Source organism: Podarcis raffonei, chromosome 2 (assembly GCF_027172205.1).
Source record: "Podarcis raffonei isolate rPodRaf1 chromosome 2, rPodRaf1.pri, whole genome shotgun sequence".
Taxonomy (NCBI): domain Eukaryota; kingdom Metazoa; phylum Chordata; class Lepidosauria; order Squamata; family Lacertidae; genus Podarcis; species Podarcis raffonei.
Window position 1 is genome coordinate 76,920,438 of NC_070603.1, and position 20,740 is coordinate 76,941,177.

The 20,740-nt window shown below is 40.2% G+C and overlaps 1 protein-coding gene across 4 annotated transcripts in view; it reads right to left on the reverse strand.

Moving 5' to 3' along the window:
• Window positions 1-6,169: 6,169 nt before the first annotated feature.
• Window positions 6,170-20,740, reverse strand: part of PFKFB4 (6-phosphofructo-2-kinase/fructose-2,6-biphosphatase 4) — a 67,365-nt gene continuing 52,794 nt past the window's right edge. For 2 of the 4 annotated variants that reach the window (XM_053377617.1, XM_053377615.1), the window contains exons 11-14: window positions 20,290-20,419; window positions 18,928-18,990; window positions 17,335-17,399; window positions 6,170-6,648 (exon numbers count right to left, since the gene is read on the reverse strand). In XM_053377617.1, coding sequence (XP_053233592.1) covers window positions 6,589-6,648; window positions 17,335-17,399; window positions 18,928-18,990; window positions 20,290-20,419 — 318 coding nt within the window. In that variant the 3' untranslated portion in view covers window positions 6,170-6,588. Of the gene's footprint in view, window positions 6,649-11,752; window positions 11,840-16,595; window positions 16,712-17,334; window positions 17,400-18,927; window positions 18,991-20,289; window positions 20,420-20,740 lie in introns of those variants that run through there. The other 2 variants (XM_053377616.1, XM_053377618.1) reach the window with 2 other exon arrangements.

The window sequence follows — 20,740 nt, forward strand, 5'->3', positions numbered from 1 at the left end:
CTTTTAAGCACAAGCCACCACTGACTTTGAGGATATTCTTGCTAGCCTGCAGGGGCCCTAGCTACCAAGTATTCCTACTTCCCCCACTCCACTACCATAAATATTGCCTTCCCTGCAATGGCTTCCCCTGAGGCCTAAAATGGATGTCCCTTGGAATTAATCCTCAGGGTGTCGATGCCAGAGCAACACTCCCTTTTTAGCTCTAATGCCAACAGTGTTCTGGCATTGGTTCAGCCCTAGGCTTTGGAGGTACCAACATTAGAGCTCTGGTATCCATTAAAAAGGCTATGGTCCTTTGGGATGCTCTCTCAGGGACACATGACAGCATTTTTAAACATTCATGATTCTTTTTAAGATACACAGAATCTTTAGCTTTAATATTTTTGCTTCTTGAAAGTTGGGTGATGCTTCAAGGCAGAAGTGCACCACTTGCAACTTGAAATATCCCTACTGTGGAAACTCTTTGTTTTGATAGCTACAAATCTAGCCTTACTCTTGTTGAAAGTCACATGATTTGTTAAGTCCAGCTTGCTGCAAGACGTATCTTTCCCATGTGCCAGGTTTCATAGGTTACTAAAAATATTTATTCTCTAGGCATCAACAGCAGACACTTTGGCTAAAGAGTCAGGCAGTACAATACTTCCTAGGAGTTTGTTTTTATAGGCAAAAGCACAAGTTTCCACAGCTACACATACCACTATGCATTTGTAAACTACTTTTTAAACACTGAGGTAATACTAAATTAAATATAGGTCTGTCATGGTAGTCTACACAAGATTTGCCAGTTGGACTCTGGGTGATTATCCACATATTTCATGAAATTAGGAAGTTTAAAAATGACTCTGGGCTCAACACTGGCCTGATATAAACTGAATTCTCCTCAGGCAACTTCCTTCGTAACAGCAATTTATAAATCCTCCATAAATTCAGAATGTACCTCTGGACATATTAGGCCACTTCCTAGAGCTACAAGTAAAAGTAAAACTAAGGTATTTCCTATGGAATGTTAGATTCATTATTTATTCCATAATTGATTTCCCTCCATCTGATTAACACTGACTAACATTACAGAAGCATTACAGAAAATTGCCAACTGTCTTCTGTAACATTTAAACTATTTATACTGCCATCAGAAATCTTTTTCAGCTCAAGGGCCACACACCCTTCTTGGGGGTGCATGCGAGTGTTTCTAAGGGGCAGAGAGGCAACTCAATTTAACTTTTGTAAATCAGGCTAGTTTCTACACATAGAGACACACACACTTTCTATTCTTCATGCAGACAATCAAGAGGCATTAGGCTACAATAACACAGTCTAATCAGACAAAAACACAGCATGTGCAAAGAAGGGCCAGTAGGAGGTCTGGACTAGAAAGTCCAGGGATAGTTTTGCCTCCCACCCAGGCCTAAGGTTCCCCATTCCTGCACTACTTTGTCAGCTTATTTCCAAACATCATAGCATGGTAAAGGAAAGTGAAAATTCCTTGATCAGCTAAAAAAAGAAATACAACAATACTATGAATTACAAGACAGCAGCTGGTGATGTCTACAAAACTACCTGGTTAAACAAGACAACTTCATAACCCATGGTTTGAAATTGGTTTGTTTGACACATCAACATTCTTTGAAATTGAAAGCTGGCCACACAGGAGAATGGGAAGTGGGAACATGAGAGCCAACCCTTTACTGGGTCTTGGGCACATAGTGTAATCCAGCTACTGACATACCTTAATTACATTAAATTATATTAGTTAAAATTCTTTAAATGAATTTGTGCCACATCACCAAAGCATGGCTTGTACTTGCCAACTCAGTGTCCTCACCCATTACACATCATCAACATCAGGCACACAAACAAACATTCAAGAATTTGTAGTGTTAGATGCCTGGTAACTTTCAGGGAAAATAGAACACTTCTAGACTGATCCTTCCTAGCCACCAGTCTGTGGTTAATGCAGACTACACAAGATAGAGTGAGCAGGGCAGAATTGATCCCAGGATCATCTGACTAGCAGGAAGGGTCATTTTCTATCTGTTGTTTTGTTAAGAACAAAACAACCCTTCAAAAATAAGTTTGGAATAGGGTGAAAAAAGGATCCATCACACCATTTTCCATGTTTTTAGATTTTGTCAATAACAAAGACTCAGACTAAGATAAAATAGGAGAGGCTTAAATACTGAGCAGGGTGGAGTTCAGTCTGCTTTAAGCATTTAAAGCCTCCAACTTGTGAGGCACAATTAACAGATTACTCCCTAACCGCAATTATCTCCGTCCTAAACAAAAATGAAAGGAATCCATCATCTCAGCATCTTGTGAACCCTGACTTTGTGGAACCAGCTGGTTAAAATCTGTTAAGTGGTTATTCTCTGTGGAGTGAAATCTCTCAACAATTCGTTTTAGAAGGAATGATGCAAACACAGAGGAAGATGGAAAAGATGGAAAAGAAGGGATGGCCGAGGAAAGAGTGATGGCAGCTGGGAAAGTGATGAGAGTTATAGAAGATTTGCTACATAGAGGGGACTGTACTGCTGTTGTCAGCTCTAATTATTAGTGGGCTCTACCCTAGTCACAGGCATTTTTTAAAGGCATACATTAAGACAATGTATTCTGGCCAAAGACTGGTACAATGAATTAAGAAAAGAGAGGGATGCGTGTTCATAGAATTATCATACAGCAGTCATGAAGACAACAGTTTGTGATTGTCCTAATTCTTTCTTTTTGTCCCAGCGGCTACGTACCATGTGGGTTCTATGCCCTATAAAATGGACATGCCAGGATACAGTGCTACACTTGCATCACTACATTAAATAAATAGCACTCTTTGATGTAAAAAAAATGTAGAAAGATAGCTGAAAATTGTAGAAAGATAAGGTTCTGATTCTCTTTGATCCAAATTAATCCAGCATTTTCAGGAAACAACCCGGAACAACGACAGTGCTATTTAAACACTGGCAATGGCAGCCTAAAAGAAGAGTCGGTTTAAGAGTAATGGCAGGGGCTAAATAAATTATGGTTGAAGGAGGAGTAGGTGTTTAAAAGAAGCAGTCACCTGTTTCTGCTAGTCTCAAAGTGCCAGCAACACTTTAAAAAACATATGTAAATACAGCAGTGCTGCTTAAAACCAAACATTGACAGTTCATCCAGTGACAGTTCATCTAGCACTAACTCCAGCAAACCTCACAGTTCCTGGCCTGTTGTTGTAGAATATAAAAACCTGGAAATGACTCAATATTCATCAATAGCACTTGAAATATATGCTTGACCCAACTGACAGATTTCAGTTTGAACATCGTTGCACTTGAGCTGGACACGTTTGCACATACCTGAAGTGTCAAAAAAAAAAAATAATCCAGGAGAGAGAAAAGTCAATTAGCATCCCTCACAACTTAAAGCAATGTTTATTAGCTTGGTATAAATCTCATGTAAGATTAAATTGAAGGCCAAATATATCCTTAGAACTAGGTGAGTTAACAGTCACATCCGAATTAGTCTCATTCAAAATCATTTGGGTCTACGATACATGTTATGACAAAAGGAAATAATTTTCATAACCTTTTCCATTTCTAGAAGCTACTGAGAGGCATTTCACATAAGCAAAGCCACTGGCTTTCATTCAAGTGTACACTTAAAAGGAAATTGCTAGTAATGGCAACTCTCTGATAAATGTACCTGTCAGATCCATATTTTTAGAAACACTCTTCACACCTTCAAAAGCTGAGGATGAAGCAGTCCTGTGGATCAACAAATACAGGAGGTCTTCTGGATTAGTTGATCGCTAGAAACCCAGATGAAGCTGGTGGCACACCCACCATCTAACATATCAGTTTTAAACTCATTTACTTTGAAGCAAGCAAACTCATTTCAAAGGGGCTCATTTCCAAATTGTGGCATTAGGATCACATCTTAAGTTAAATTAGAATCCAGAGATTCCAAGTATTTTCATTTTCAAGTATCAACATACAATTATAATTTATTCTTGCACACAACGATTTTTTTCAGTTATACAATCTTGTAAATAGAAACTACTGTTATCACAGTATATTTAGATGTAGCCTATAAAAATATCTACTATACATAAAATATTTAGCCACAGTTTTACAGCACGTTGAGAAATATGAAGGTTGGGGGGGAGAGAGAAAGCAAATACTTCTGGTTAAGAAAAGGTTAGAAGAAAATGCTACACCCGCCAATGAAGGCTAACTTGCAGGCTTAGCTAACTCAGAGGAGAATATTTTCTTACAGGAACCACATTTACCACTTAAAATCCAAAGTTATACCTGCACAATTTTCTGCTCATGAATCCTCAACTTTTCAGGGATGAACTCAAGCCCACTAAGAAGCCAATAATAAAAATAATTACTCGTGGCTCACATCTAGAGAAGTTAGGGCTAGGCTGTTGACACGATTCATCTGTGATTTAAGCCATTACCCAAAATCCCCTTCTCCAGCTGACACTGTACTGTGGGCCAACAGCAAAACGCTCCCTTTTCATCTACTCCAGTAAGTAGTGAGCTACCTGAATAAATACATTATAATTTCAAGGCATATTATCTTAAAGGATGGAGTACAGCTAAAGCGCTTTTGAAGTGTTTGATAGTTTAACATAGTCCTTTTTATGTTTCTGAAATAAGGTTGGCTTTATGGCTTATCTCCAGAATGCTGAATATATTGCTAAGCTACCTTGTTAAAGAAATGAAGAACACGGCAGTATGTTACATTATAGCACCCAGCCACATAAACGAGTCCCCACTTGGCAAAGCTTACATAGCAGAGAACTCAACATTAACAGCATGGCAAGGTTTGATGAGGTACCAGCACAGACAGCAAGGCAAAAAAGCATTCAAATCACACGGGACAAAGCTTTCTTCGGTTCAAGAACAAACAGGCACCTAATCTGCTGCTTGCTGATTTGTATCACATGGACAGATTATTTACACTATATATTGGCTTAGTACAACAAACACAACTGGCCTAACATGCATGAAGTTTTATCACTAACAGGAATTTCTTTCACACGCCTCCCATTCATTGCAACAGGATATAGCTGGAGCGTATCCCTGTTGGGTTGTGACCCTAAAGCAGGACTGATCCAAGTTCACTTACAGCATAGTATCCCTCTTTGCATATAAATACTTGAAAATCCTAGAGGGCCCCGTTCTTCACTATGCTCTTGAGCTCCACTCAAGGAATGCACCGAGGCAAAGATGTGGCTGCTTAAGGTTCACGGAAAGAAAGAATCCTGAGTCCTCTTTTTTGGGGGGGACGGAGGATTGTTTCCATTTATGAATGTGCAAATCCTGTTCTCATCAATAAAGTAGAAGATATGCAATAAAGGATCGCTTTCATCTTACCCATCCAATGCATTTTAACTTAAATATCACCAATACATAATAAAAACAAAAACCCAAAACAGGTAATACTTCGTCTGTGACTTTGGTTCAAGAAGATGGGTAAGAACAAGCTTGCATTAATGCCAATAACTCAGGAGCGCTTCATAATAATTTGGTCTCTCTAGTAATTTGTCTTATACCTTCCCTGCACTGTTATTGCCATTCACCTCTGGTAACCACCACGCACCATGCTAATTGTTTTATTGTTATTATTATCTGCTCCACTTGGAGCAATGTTTACATTAGTGTCAATTAAAAATCCTCCCTTTTCATAGGCTTCTCTGCTTGGGGTTTGGAGTTTGAGGGGGTGTAAAAAGGGGGGGAGGACCAGGTAAAACAGTTAAGTAAAATATGCGGTTTTTAATAAGCAGACAAAATAGGTTTGCCGTATGCATGATGTGGAAAGGAAACTATTCACACACTATTCAAATAATAATAATAACCCAGGAGTTCTGGAACATTTCAACAAGATAGATGGAATGCATCTGGGAAAATATTACCTATTCTGGCTTTCCATTAAATGATGTGAAGCATCAAGTGGAGCCTTTAGTAAAATTACCTAGAAATTAGTGCAGCTACCCCCCCCCAAAAAAAAAAGAAGGGGAAAAAAAGAAAATCAAATGTTTCACTGCAAAGCAATGACTTGAAGTGGGCAACACTGCTTGTTGCTAAAATTGATATATTAACTGGATTAATATATCTCACAAGGAGACTGGTGGTACCTTTTGTTGTATACTAAAATAAATAGTTGGAAGAATCCTCAGTTGAAGAAACACCTGTTCTATGTTCGGTAAAGATTTTATATATAATATAGGAATAAAACAGGAAATCACAGCAAGAAAGGCTTAGGAAAGTATTGCAGAAGAAAGTTAAGATACAGCATTAAGAGAGACACCAGCATTTCACACTTTTAACATCCACAGTCGAAGAACAACAGGATAAAGACAACATATATTAATTTAAAAGCAATTTCATTCTCTGTTCCACAAATACTTGGTCCATTTCAACCTTTAATGCCAACTTTGCCTTGTGCCAGACCCAGGCAGTTGAAACGCCGTCTTCAAGAAGAGGAGGAGTGCATGCATTTTTGTGTTGCTTGGTTTCCTTGAAGGCTGCCTTCATTCTCAGGCCCCTGAGTGGTTTCCTTAGCACTGCTTCAGCAGTTTGGGACGGTGCTGGCAAGGGGAGGTCAAAGGTGCTACAAATGATTAGGTACAGTCCTCAAAGCTTCTTCTCGAGAGCGGCTAACGCATACATTCTGAAAAGAGAAAAGACAGCAAGCTTTATATACTTCACTCAAACACAATGCCTGCCCTTTGGCCAATTCCTGAACACTTCTCACTACCTATAGGCTTTCCTTTGCTAGTTCATGGAAATATGGTGAAATTAAGGCTGTAATCCTATGCACATTTACTTTAGCATAAGACCCACCAACGTCAGTGAAGCCTCGCTTCCCAGAAAATATGCATAGAGTTGGGTTGGATAAAATCACAATATTTTGTCTTATCTGGTTCCTCTATATATTCAAGCGTTGTAACAAGTTCCATCATTCCGGAATACATTTCTCAATATGCATCAGTCTTCAGTTCCATTGTTCTGAACACCAGCTTATCAGAAACTCAAAGAGATCCCAATGTGGGTTTAGTTGCACTTTGAATGCTTGGTCTTAGACCTCTGGGCCCCTCATGTAGCCCTAGGTATAAGTCTGGTTTTTTCCAGTGTTCACTGGGAACTACCAACATAAGCACATGCTGCTAGCTGATTGGACAACCCAAATGAAGTGTTTTCATTATCACAGTCAATGCAATGACACATGCACAAGTCCAGGAGGGAGAGATCCTTGAGAGTCACAAGTTTGAACCCAGCTACAATGCCTATACACAATACTCTTCCTTCCCTTTAAACCAATAACTTTATTAGGCAACAAGCTACGTAATACTACCACCTCTCATCACAGAGAAGATATGTCATGACACATTGAACACTCAACATACTAGTCTTCAGTCATTCCAGTGACATGTGAAAACAACAAGCAAGCAGAGGCAAATTGCTAAGCTCCGGCTCCATCACCCTCCATAAGTTGGGATGTTAAACATCTGAAGCAGACAACCTCCTACAGTCATGGAGGCTTCCAGCGTGATTAAGGACCCAGGAAGATAAAGGTTTGAAATTGCTTAAGGAAGCCTCCACAGATACAAGAGTTTTCTCAACCTTAGGTTTCCAGATGTTGTACTACAACTCCCATCATCCTTAGCTAGCAGGACCAGTGGTCAGGGATGATGGGAGTTGTAGCCCAGCAACATCTTGGTGACTCAAGTGTTGAGGAAAACAGTGGGTGAAGCTTAGTGCACTTCTCCCCTCTTGCAAGTTGTTTTTACACACAAGTAGAATGTCTGAACAACCAGAAATTACCCTTCAGGGACTCAAAGGCTGCCAATTGCAAATCTCTATCCTAGAAGCTCAGTCTATCCTAGACTACAGTCATTCTAGCAGCAGCCATTGGATGCAAGTTGCTACCTGATCCTTGAGGTCAAGTTAAACCGGCCTACATAGTTTTTGCTCGAGCCAAAAAAAGCCATTTATATATAGGCTTTGTGTTACCAGATCAGGGCTATTGGACAAGGTAGATCCCATGCATTGTATGCAGAAGATCCCAAGTTCAATCCCTGAGATCTCAGCTAATGGGCAATACAAAATACCTCTGACTGTGACCTTAGAGAGCTACTGCAGTACTGGGCTTACATGGACCAACAGCCTGATCTAATATGCAGCAGCTTCCAACATTCCTTACACATTTTCAAACTCCTATTGGAGTTTTCAAAGTTTGTCCTGTCCAACTGCATCCGATACTCAACTCTTCCGCACAATATGAACATTTTGTCCTGTCAATGAGACAGACAGACATGTACCCAAGGAGCTCTAATGAGTGCCCCAATGATCTTTACCTACCATCAAGCACACCATCATTTTATTCTAAAAACCTGAACCAACTTTTCTCCACCATCAGAAGTGGTACATCTCCCCAAAAGCAAGATTTCCAGGTAACAGATTTGGGAGCAGTGAACTCACCTCTTGTCAATGGAAGTACGAAACACAAATGTGTAAGGCACCCTAATGATTATACCTGCTCCAGTGTAGGTTTGCATGGTTCATGGCAACTTTAAAGAAAATTGCTGCTAATACGTTTTCTATTTATCTACACATCAACTTCTACAAACTGACTACCTGGTGCAGAACAGAGATCAAAGAAGTAAGAAGATGACATTCATATGACACCTGTGTTTTCAGCAAGGCCTGCTAGTCACTAGCAGTATAACAGTTGTTGTTATTCTCCTCCTCGGAGACTACAAAAAAAATGAGCTGTTATTCTACCCTTAAGTGAAATATATAGGTTTCAGTTAACAAGAATGAACTAAATCTCTTAGAATGAAGACGTTGGTAGTATCCGTACTCTTCAAACACAAAGTGTGAGGTGAGAACACACATTCTTATCAAAAGGGCTCTTAAGCTGCTAGGGTTTCATACTATGTAGCCTGATCTTCCAGATCCTCTCTTCCCTGTATTACCTTGACCAGGCATAGGCAAACTCGGCCCTCCAGATGTTTTGGTACTACAACTCCCATGATCATAACATCTTTCCACCCACCTGCTGGTGCCATTAAGTTAAAGAAAACTAAATGGAGAGAGTGATACCACCCACTTAGGCAGGCCAAAGTTCAGTGTCTCCCATCTTCTAGGGTCAGGTATCCCCAAACTCGGCCCTCCAGCTGTTTTGGAACTACAACTCCCATCATCCCTAGCTAACAGGACCAGTGGTCAGGGATGATGAGAATTGTAATCCCAAAACATCTGAAGAGCCGAGTTTGCCTATGCCTGACCTTGACTATTATCCAGGAAAGACATGAGATCCCTAATCAAAGCACTGTAGGGTGTTACAGGTCTTGCATCTGGCCTTTGAGATTGACATCAGTTAAACATCTTAATGGAATCCAAGATATACATAGATACAGAAATCTTAACCAGTCCTGAAGAACAAAAAATCCAGTATCTAGGATCTTTTCTTTCAGTTCTCAAATGGAAGACCTCCTAGAGATTCACAAGGATATGTGCTCCTTTTCCTTACTTTGCCACGAGATATCACCATAATTGTGATATCAGTCTTACAAAACTAAAACTCCTAGTTTTAAGCCAGGAGTGGCATGGTAAAGTGGGCTAAGGCCAAAGAAGGAAATTAATCCCTTTTATTATCTTTCCATCTAAAGTCAACCCATTTCTTTCCTTCCCCAATTCATTCTATTTGTATTTTCTTTTATATACTTTTAGCTGATTGTTTTCCCTCAAAGTCCCACTTCCCCCACTCAAAATTCCCACAAATTCATTTTATTTATTCACTGTAATGCTGATGACATTGGTTTTCTTTGTTCTGCTGAAGCGGGGAGAGGAGAGAAATTGCCAAAAACGTTTCAAATAAGAAGCCATCAAACCTCTTAGCTGATGGGTTAGCCACTCCTGATCTAAGCAATGTAACCATCAGCACCACCAAAGCTGGTTCTCCAGCCCCAACCCCCAACATGAAGTTAGTCTAGTGAAAAGCGTTTGAACAAAGCAAGTGCCTCTGCTGGGAGAAAGGCTGTTCCTGGGAACATCTCTGGCCCCTATAAGAGTTTTGTCTATATGTGGCAATGCAGGATTCAAGTGACAACCTTTTTTCTAATCTACCAAACTTGTTTACAAGACGCTTAGAATTTAGAGTATGCAAGTTAGCAGCAGCTACACTGCTTTGGTTTTGTGAATCACCCTGGGAATTGTTTGGCTGGCAGGAAGTATGAAATGATTTATTTATTTTTTAAGCACTGCAGTATACTGGCCCACCTCGACATATGGGGAAGCTCCACCTTTTTCCTTTTGGAATTTTAGAGCATCATCTTGAGGCACAAATGCCATTGTGTGCACTAGAATGATTTCTTCTCAGACCGCCCCCCCCCCGAAGCTGCTTTTGAATCTCCAAGGAGGTAAATTTATGTCAGGGGTTGGGAACTTCATGCCTGGGGGCTTCTCTGTCTGGGTCTCAGGAATCTCCTCAGGCTCCTCCTCTTCTTCCTCAGCAACATACCCTCTTTCCCCAGGCCACACCCCTCAGCAGCCCAACTTTGCACCATCTACAGCGTAGAATGTAGGAGCAGCAGGGAAAGGAGTAGTTGTGTATTATTCCTTTCCACAAGTGCCATTTCTTTACCCCATATTGACAGTGGTTCTATCCAGAAGTGTTCCAAATGCATGTTTTACCCTGGTATTAGTAACCCAGTAAATTAGTAACTTCACGGGAGTAAGCAATAGCAGTTTGCCTCTGTTTGCCAAACGGTAGAAGAAATATATTTCTATGTTTCTACTTTAGAAAGAAAACAAATTAAGACATTACGACTATGAGTCCTCTTCATATAAATTATAAATTAGGGCTGCCACCCTCTTAAAAACACCTTAGTTCACTGATTGAATCTGTTAACTAAAATTCATGCCATTTCCAGAAATTGAATCTGAATAGAATAAAAGAGTCCTGAAGCAAGAAGCATATTTCTTTTTTTCTTATAAAATGTTTAGTTTAGTTATAGCAGGCAACTTCTTAGAAGAGGCATTCCTTCTCATGTGAACGAAAAGAGAAAAGGCCTCTTTTAAATGGGTGTTTAAAAGAGTCTTAACACCACCTGCAGGTTTTTTTAAAAAAACTAACGTTTTTAAATTAGCTTTTAAAAATTAGCTGTCAAAAGTAATTAGAAGTACAAATTAAACTTTAAATGATCAATTAATCCCTTAATATATTTTGCAGACTTTTTTTGAAATCACAGAAATACATCTGCCACAAAGTCAGGGGCAAGAACACTATTTCCCACAAGCTACTATTAAACAGCCATAAAATTCTATGGTTCTATGAATTAGCAGACTATCTACATTGCCGATACTATTCACTAGCTGCGGAACTAACTGTAGAAAGACTATTAATTTTGCTCCTCTATGTAAAACAATCCAATCACTCAAGAGAAAATAAAAATACTCATTAATAGACAACTGCCCCATTTTATCTCCCAACAGGGTTTGAGTGTTTGATCAAGCTGTAATGGACATAAAACATCAGGTTCAAAATTAGCAATCACCAATTGATCAAGTGTTATATCAGAGAAGCCAGTAATCAGATGGCTCAGCCAATTAGTTCCAATCCAGGAGGTAGGGGAGAGTAAGATTTGATTGTCTGCTGATTTCTAAAAGCCACGAGCTACACAAAAACGGATATTATCTGTGGATGATTCCAAAGTGATTGGAACGATTGAAATAATTTTAATATAATATGATGAAAAGAAGCACCACACGTTTCATAGCTGATCAGGACACGGGCTTCACTGGTGAGCAGGGACAGTTACAAGGGCTTCCTCAGGAGGTCTTGAAATGTCTACATTCTGTGTAATAATAAAAATACAGAGGAAAATGTTTATCATGCAACATGGCCAGTCAGCTTTCTTCACAAGTAAACAGCCGAGCTTGTTAAATTAACAAATATAGTCACTTATCTAGAGCAATAAAGCTTTTTTAAAAACAGAGACAGCGGAATCGCCTTCTTTATAGACTGCATTTAATAATTCTGTGGACCACAGGCTAAGTGCTGGCAGCTCTCCTCAAAAGACACACACAGAAACTGCTTATGTTTAGAGTATCTCAACTATATAACTATATTTAAAAGCTTGTGATTCATTACATTATGCATAGCACATTCATACTGCAAAAAGCAAGTCTTATCAGCCAGATACCATTAAATAAAAGTGAACAATTGGGAAGGGGTTGGGTGCCAGGAGAAGGACCATAGCTCAGTGGTGGAGCATCTCTTGACATCTGCAAGCAGAGCTGGAGAAAAAGCTCCTATCTGAAAACATGGAGAGAGTCACTCACTGAATACAGACAATACTGAACTAGATGGACCAATGGCCGAGTCAGTATAACACAGCTTCCTACATTCCTATGCGTCCTGGTGCATAGGTTCTACTGGAATCATTTTAGTCATATTGTGACATTACCCCCTGTATATTTCTGTATTTTTCCATGTATAAGACTAGGTTTTTTCCCTAAAAATAATGTCAAAAATTAGGGGGCGTCTTATCCACGGATACATCTCCCCCCGTTTTCTTAAATCTGAGTCCCCCAAAATAGGGGGTGTTTTATACATGGGGGCGTCTTATAGACTGAAAAATATGGTGGTTCCTACTGTCTAGGATAGCATACATTTCCAGGTCTTTCGGTCATGAAGCTATAACTACAGCCCTCAAATTATATGGAGAACTCCCTAATAACTGAGTATCTGGCACAAAATTAGATCAAATCCTGCAACCATTAAGAGATGCTCTCTTCTTTAAGTTACTCAGAATAAGTACATGAACTTTTTTAAAAAAAAAAAACCTCAGCCAGATGGGCGGGGTATAAATAATAAATTATTATAATGCTTCTGCTCATTGTGAGGAAGGACAAGATTGGACAACTTCACAGAGGAGAGGACTATTAATGGTGGCTAGCCATGATGGCTATTCTCTGCCTCCACAACTGGAAGCAGCAAAGCTTCTGAATGACAGTTGTTGGAAAGCACGGGAGGGGAGAGTGATCGAATCCTGCTTGCTGGTCTCCCGCAGGCATCTGGTCAGCCACTGTGAGAACAGGATACTAGACCAGATGAGCCATTGTCCTGATCCAGAAAGCTCTTCTGATGTTCTTATAAGCTCTAATGGGCCTTAGAGCCTCGCCTCCTCTTCTGCTACCTCAGCCCTGAAAACCATTTCCTTTCATTAGCCCCTTTCAGACTTCTGAAATGTCACAAGTTGTGCCTTCACATTCTGAAGTTTATCAGCACAGCAGGAACAGCTAAAGACAGCTGAAGACAGAACTCTAAGGTCAATTCACTGCTGAAGCATCATGGGTCTATGCTAGCACTGCATCATGGTTGTGCCAGTGCAACTGCAGCAGCAACATTTATGCATCAGGAGCACAAAATGCTGTGAACTTAGGTACTAGAAACCTCCGAAAACGGGTTCAGAACAAACGACGGAAGAACAGAACACTATCCGTTGCCTTCTCAGAACCTTTAAGGCAGGGGTTGTCAATGCACTGCCCTCCAGAGGCTGTTGGACTCCAAATCCCATCAGCCCCTGCCAGGGGCTCCCTTGATTTAGGCTTATGCTAGCAGTGCCTGAACCCACCCTGGGAACTTGGGAACTCTTCAATTGTGGATAAAGAAGGAGGAGGAAAAGTTTCCCTTTGGGATAACACTACCTGTGCTCGCCATAACAGTCCTGGTTAATGCAAAACAGAAAAACAACATGGCTGAGAAGCAGGAAGTGGAGTGGGAGAAATGAGGACTAGGCCACCACCTGGATGAGGGCACACACTCTCTCTTATTCACTCACTAGCCCAAATGAGTATCTAATCACAGGAACTGTCTGCGGCTAATGAATATCATCACTACTTTTCACATCTCTCTCCTTTCTCTCCACTGATAACCAGGAAGGCTAAGAGGGGAAAAATAAGCAGCACATTTTATTTATTCATTTCCTTTAGAGCACTTCCTTACTCCTGAATATATAAAAAGACCTACAGAAAGGTGGAACCCTCATATGAAACAGTTCACAGAAATTACTAATAAATATTTACAGACAGCATATTCACCTTCTACAACACCTCTCAGCCTCCTGGCTCTCATCCATGGCCCAAACAAACTTTCAGACTAACCCCAAAATAATTCACAATAAAGAGGGTTCCTGGAACGTGCTTGCATTACCATAGTTCTTTACTCTCAGGCTTGCTTTTATGGGCAATCAATCCTATACCTGTTTAGTAAGAAACAGGTGAAACTGTGCTCTATGGGATTTACTATGTGAGTGGGGAACTGCACCCCTGTGTGTGTACACAGGTTGGCTAGTAATATTGGAAGACATGTATATGGCCGGCTTGTATTCTTATTGTGACAAAACATCGTTAAACCTGCTACCCAAAACTGTGCAGCTTACAATACCTACTTACTTTCAGTATCCAAACATTGTAAAACAGGAATTTGGCAGCCAAGGCTGGCTAAAATTGTGAGCAGCCTTGGAAAAAAGTCTTAGTGGCTGTTTTGATTCATTTGATATCCAGTATCATTTTACCATAATCAAGAATATGATGGCAAGAACATGGTAAAAAATCTCCCATAAAACTTCACTAAAAATAGAGTTACTGCTCAATCCTAAAGGACAATCTTATCACTGTCAAGAGGATACCTAACCAAAAGATGTTCATTTACGATGAGCCAGAGACCCTGCTACTCAAACCTATAAGACACTGAGCAGCTGACAGAAACCAATCCTAAATCTCAAAAATATATTCTAATGTTTTCATCCAGGTTCTGTTCTTCCTGCAGTTTCACACAATTATGCACCATGAAGCCAGATCAGAACTGAATGCTGGGATTGTGCCGCTGCATCAACCAACCCAAACAAACAAAGAAACAAACAAACACATGGTTGCCTTTCAAGAACTTGCACATTTTACAGAATGAGTGTTTCTTAAACGCTTCAGCATGTCCAGAAAAGCTTCTCTCTCACCTTTTTATTCACACACAGTTTAAATAGAAACTGTTAACAGCTGCCTACCAACCAAGTGGCCATGGATGAGTCATTTGTGAAACACTCCTTGATCAAAAGAGTAAGGCAACACTGTTAAAGCTGCTAAAAACACACAGCATTCAGATCCAACAGAGCGACTTAACGCAATGAAAATACTGTCTTGAGTTAAGCAAACAATTGGGTGGCAGCACAACTGCAGCACAATCCCTAACCGTGGCAGTTTTTAGGGCTTTCATTGAACAGCTTGCTGTCTGCTCTGCATCACTGCTCACCATAACATCACCTGAATACAAGGCTACAGACTGTCACAATTGAGGCACTGTTATTTCCCCGAAGTGGAGTCGTATAATTAGCTGCCAAATTCACTCAGATGACATACGCTGTATTATGAAAGCACTGTGCAGTTAGAGAGTGTCATAATGTTGTCATGAAGGAGAGAAGATTCCATGAAACGCAAGTAAAGCAGGCATGAAGATGATGAGTTGTCAGAGAATAAAACAATTCCCTTTGTTTTGCAGAGCATTTATCTGAAGTTCCAAAATCCACTGCAAGCTTCATTTTTTAAAATGCTCAAATTAAATGACTGTTGTGTGCGCCACTGCACATGATCTCTTGTTCTATTTCATTTCTCCTCAAGTGATGCCAATAAGTCAGAGACCATGTGCAGAAGGTGATGACATCACAAAAAATAGGTATATAATAATAATAAATTTTATTTATATCCCGCCCTCCCCAGCCGAAGCTGGGCTCAGGGCGGCTAACAACACTAAAATAGTGCAACATTATAAAAACATTATAAAAATTAATTAAAATCAAAATTGATGGCAACCATAAACTAAAGTTTTGTAAAGATTGCCAAAGGAGTGAGTCAGGCTGCGCCCTGACCAAAGGCCTGGTGGAACAGCTCTGTCTTGCAGGCCCTGCGGAAAGATGTCAAGTCCTGCATATAATGAAGATCTGGTCATTTTCTAGCATCACAAAGGAGCAAACATAGCACATCTTCCTCTGTTTTTCATGGTATATAATTAGGCATTTGTGTGCTAATTCTCTAGTAGAAATAATGACATGTTTGGGAGCTTCCAATCTTATCATCACCCCAGGCCATTCAAACCAATGACACTATACTAGCTCACTGGTTACTGTTTCTCAAGGGACTTATTAAAAAACTTACAGAATAATTACCATTGGTTCAGTCTACATAAATATATCTTGCAATGCATTATACATAGCCCTTGATTTTTATTCTAATGCTCACCACACATGTAAGAGCAACAAGATATAAGAGGCCTGACTTCGTACTTGAGCAGGCCATTTATCCTGCACAGGTTATAGTTTTGTTTGACCTCATAACTTGGGCTATAAATATGCACCATTTTGTCATACTTGAATCCAATAACATCAACAGGCATGACCAGCACATTATTGTTCTCCTGACTCAGGAGCGGCAAGGGGTTCACCAGCGATATATCACCAAGATGAAGGCACCATCGCGCTCTGGCCCTCAAAACAGTCCTGGCCAATGTATTGATTCATCACCCAGGCCTAGTGCATACATGAGACGGGGGGGGGGTACATGGCTCTCTTGATTGGCAAATCATGTAGACACCTCCCCACGCAGCTAGTAGCCTCTTAATAAGTACAGTCATCCCAACTTTCAGCATGCCAGAGAATTCAGTGGGAGGCTTCCTTCTAAAATGAACAGCAAAGCGTAAAGTCATAATCAAATAAAACAAAAGTACGAAGAAAATTGGTCCGAGCTCTGCATCACACCCACACAGGCAGCTAGCCATGGAGAAGCACCCACACAATTTGGATATCTGGCATTAACGAAGCTGCTTCAATAATGTGTGAAAATAGTCCGGGTGGCCTAAATAAGGCATAATGCAAGAAAAAGGGTGGGAAAAAGAAGAAGGGGCTGCAACAAATGTTGTGGTAACATGCCTGCAGGGCATTAAATATGAGAGAATAGCAGCATACTTTGTCACTAATATAATATAATATAATATAATATAATATAATATAATATAATATAATATAAAATATAATATACACACACACACTTACATACTTGGTTGTGTACAAACCTCTACTCCAAAGGTGAAGCTAGATATTAAAGTACAGGTACCTACAATATTCCCACAATATCCTTTAGGAATGGAAAACTGGGGGAGGAGAGAGTGCTTAATTCTCTCCCCGCTTTTCTTTCTTTTTTTCTTTTTCCCAGTTATTCAGCTTTAAACCAGTCTCCATCACTACCACCATTCCTCCTGCAGAGTTCCAAATTCACATTTGTGACAGCAGAAGACACCTACCTGTGGTTTGTCTCTGTGCGTATTTACAGCTTCAACATTCAGAAATATAGATTCCACCTTGCAACCTGTAAACAGAAGTAAACTTTTAGATGTTTGTCTTCCTTGTTTTGGGAGCCGCCATCACTGTAAAATCAGTTCTTGTTTCCATCTCCACATTGGGAATGATAATACTTTAAAAGTCAGTAATGACTAACTTAAGCCCATTGAAACTAATGGATCTACTCAAGAGTATGACTTAAGATACAAAAGCATTAAGATACAAAATGAATTTGCAATTCACAATTTATTTTGGACACTAGATGTCACTACAGACTTCTGTTTGCTTAAAAGAACAACTACATATTAAAAGTGCTCCACTCCGGCTACAAAGAACAAGAACACAGTGAATGGTAACCAATGTACTTTAGTTGAACCAGCTAGAATTTCAAAATTCAGGTTTCAAACTCTCTCAGGCTTGAGATCAGAAAAGGAAAAGGAAGCCAAAGCTTATGCCGCTTCAGAAATTTTATAATGGGCAAAAGGAAATGGAAGATAATACTTAAGATTAAATCAGTTCACAGGGCAAGCATTTCACACACAACAGTGACGTCAACTTACAAATACATCATCAGCATGAGTTCTAATTTTTAACTTCACACACCAATAATAAACTCAATGCCCTAGTGTATACCCTTTAGTCAAAATGGCATCATCTACACACAAGGAGGTGGTAGCAGCAGGGTTCGTACAGGTACAGAGAAAAACCACACAAAACAATGGGGAAATCTCCCCCAAACAGCCCAATGAGGACAGGACATAGAATGCTGACTTGTCTGCTAGGCAGGGGAAGACTGAAATTTGGGAGGGAGGGACATGGAATTATGTTTCCCCAAAGAGAGCATGGCTTGCTGGCATCCTTACCACCACCACACTACATTTTATTGCCAATCTGTTTCATGTAAATTCCTAGCCTGCCCCAAGACTCAGGAAGAACAGAGACAAAAATAATAAATTTTAATTTTAACAGGATGATTAACTAAGCAATCAAATCCCAATGATGACCTGCACATTTACAATTTGCAATGTGCAACCCTATGCACACTAACGTGAGAGTAAATCTCTCTGAATTCAATGGGGCTTACATCTGAGTAGGAATGCGTAGGATGGTGCTATGAAACACTGTCATGGACTTTCTGGTAACTTTATTTAAAAAGTGAACAATTCCTTTTGATATACAAATAACTTTAAACTATTGGATACCTGCCATCGACAAATGTGATGTTTTCCATAATAATTATAGTCATACCTCGGGTTACAGATGCTTCAGGTTGCGTTTTTTCGGGTTATGGACGCGCTGAAACCCAGAAGTACCAGAACGGGCTACTTCCAGGTTTTGGCGGTCGTGCATGCGCAGAAGCGCTAAATCGTGCTTTGCGCATGCGCAGAAGCGCCAAATTGCAACTCGCATGTGCGCAGATGCGCTGCTGCAGGTTGCGAATACTGTGGGTTGCGAAGGTGCCTCCTGCACAGATCACGTTCGCAACCTGAGCGTCCACTGTACAGTTAATAGCTGAAATACAAATAGATTGATAGAATACATTTTGAACAGCTTACCATAAGCCACTGGGGTTAGCTTTAAGACAGTATGCAGTGGGCACTTGAGATAAGGCAGTTGTTCTAAAACAGATGGAGAGAAAATAAACTTAATAGAGAGTAACAGAAATGCCCCTCTTCCAAACCACTAACCGTGTTAGTGCAGCAATGGAACTGGTCCCCAACATAGCACCTGCACTTGCCATAGTACCCCTAGACATTTTACTTTGTATCTACCGGGGCTCCAAGCCACTCACAATTTTTTTGGGGGGGGGATACAGCTTTTCTTGAAAGTCTCTCTCTCTCTCTCTCTCTCTCTCTCTCTCTCTCTCTCTCTCAAAAACCACATTTAGCAGTGGTGGTGCTGCAAAGGAAGAGATGTTTAGGTCTCCAGCTGCTCTGCCTGCTTCCTTTTTGTTTCCCAGAAAGCCTCTGGGTCCCACATATGCATTCTTCATTGGAAGAGAAAGAAAAGAGTGGGGGGGCTCTCAAGAGGATGGTCGTCTGGCCTTCCGGTGCCCCATCCCCAATACACAACAGAAAAGAAAAGAAATAAAGGGCTCCTGCCACTGCTTGCATTTTGTTTAATTGTCTCTCAGTGTGTATATCTTGCTGCTGCTTGCTTGCTTGTTGCGGGGGGGGGGGGCATTGCTTGTTTTTCAGAAGATATTTCCTGCTTGTTTTGTCCATGGGGCAATTTGCCCTTTTGATCATCAGGTTGTTTTCTTCTTCTTCTTCTGTGAAACTGAAGAATTTTGTGGTGCCTGTGATAGCTTCTTAGATTTCCAAATGTTCCCCTGAGTCCAAAAGGTTGGGGATCCCTTATTTATTTATTCAATATAGTTTTATCCTATCTCAAAGAAAACTGCAGAGACTTCCATCATAAAAACAAACAGGCATGATACAGCCATGCCGTCTCTTTGCAACAAATCCTTTGAGAATTCAGATATCCAAAATTCTAGAAGTTGCCATAATAAAAAGTACCCAGAATTTAAACTCCTGAATAAAAGCTCCTAACTACAGGCTTCAGGAACACAGATTTAAGGAGGGTATTCCACAGGTGGAGCACCATTATGGGACAGGGATGGGATGGAACAGATCTCCCCTGCCCTGACTACAGAAGGCTGAAAAACCCAGAGAGTGTCTTCCCTAGATGATCTTAGAGCATAGGAGGTTCACAAAAGCAACCCTGATACCCCAGAAAAGCAAGTGTTGATTAAAGAAGCATTTGACCCATGCACAGGCGAAAATGTAAGTCTGGCATGAGTCATGAAGAGCAGCACTTTTCCTGCTCATTTAAGATGCGCATGAAATAATTGTTGGACGAAATTGTTACTGATTGACCAAGGTGAAAATTCTCCATGTTAAGGCAAATATAATTACCTGCAGGCTTGTCCAGAAAATAAGCAAGCAGACAGCGCATAACAGCTTGGTGACAGATTACAAGCACATTTTCCTGCCTTTCCAACTCCATAATCACTGGCTCCAACCTTTGAACAAGATCTTCGTATGACTGGGGGAGAAATCACCAATATAATCAACCTCTTGACTGTATACACAGAGCAAACAAAGAGCTGTCCATTAGAGACAAGACATAATAAGATGTTCTGCAGAGAAGTGCGCACACACACGTACAAGACAAAACACTAAATTTAAACCAATTTATCTTGAAAGAATGCACCATCACATAAATCAGTACCAAAGTGAGTGTGGTTAAGCTGTATCATATACTTAATCATTCCTATTTTATTTCATTTCATTTAAAAAGCTCCACTTTTAAATAAATTTGTAGCTTTGCTGTCTCCCTTCTCTGATTTCCATCATGTTTGTAAGC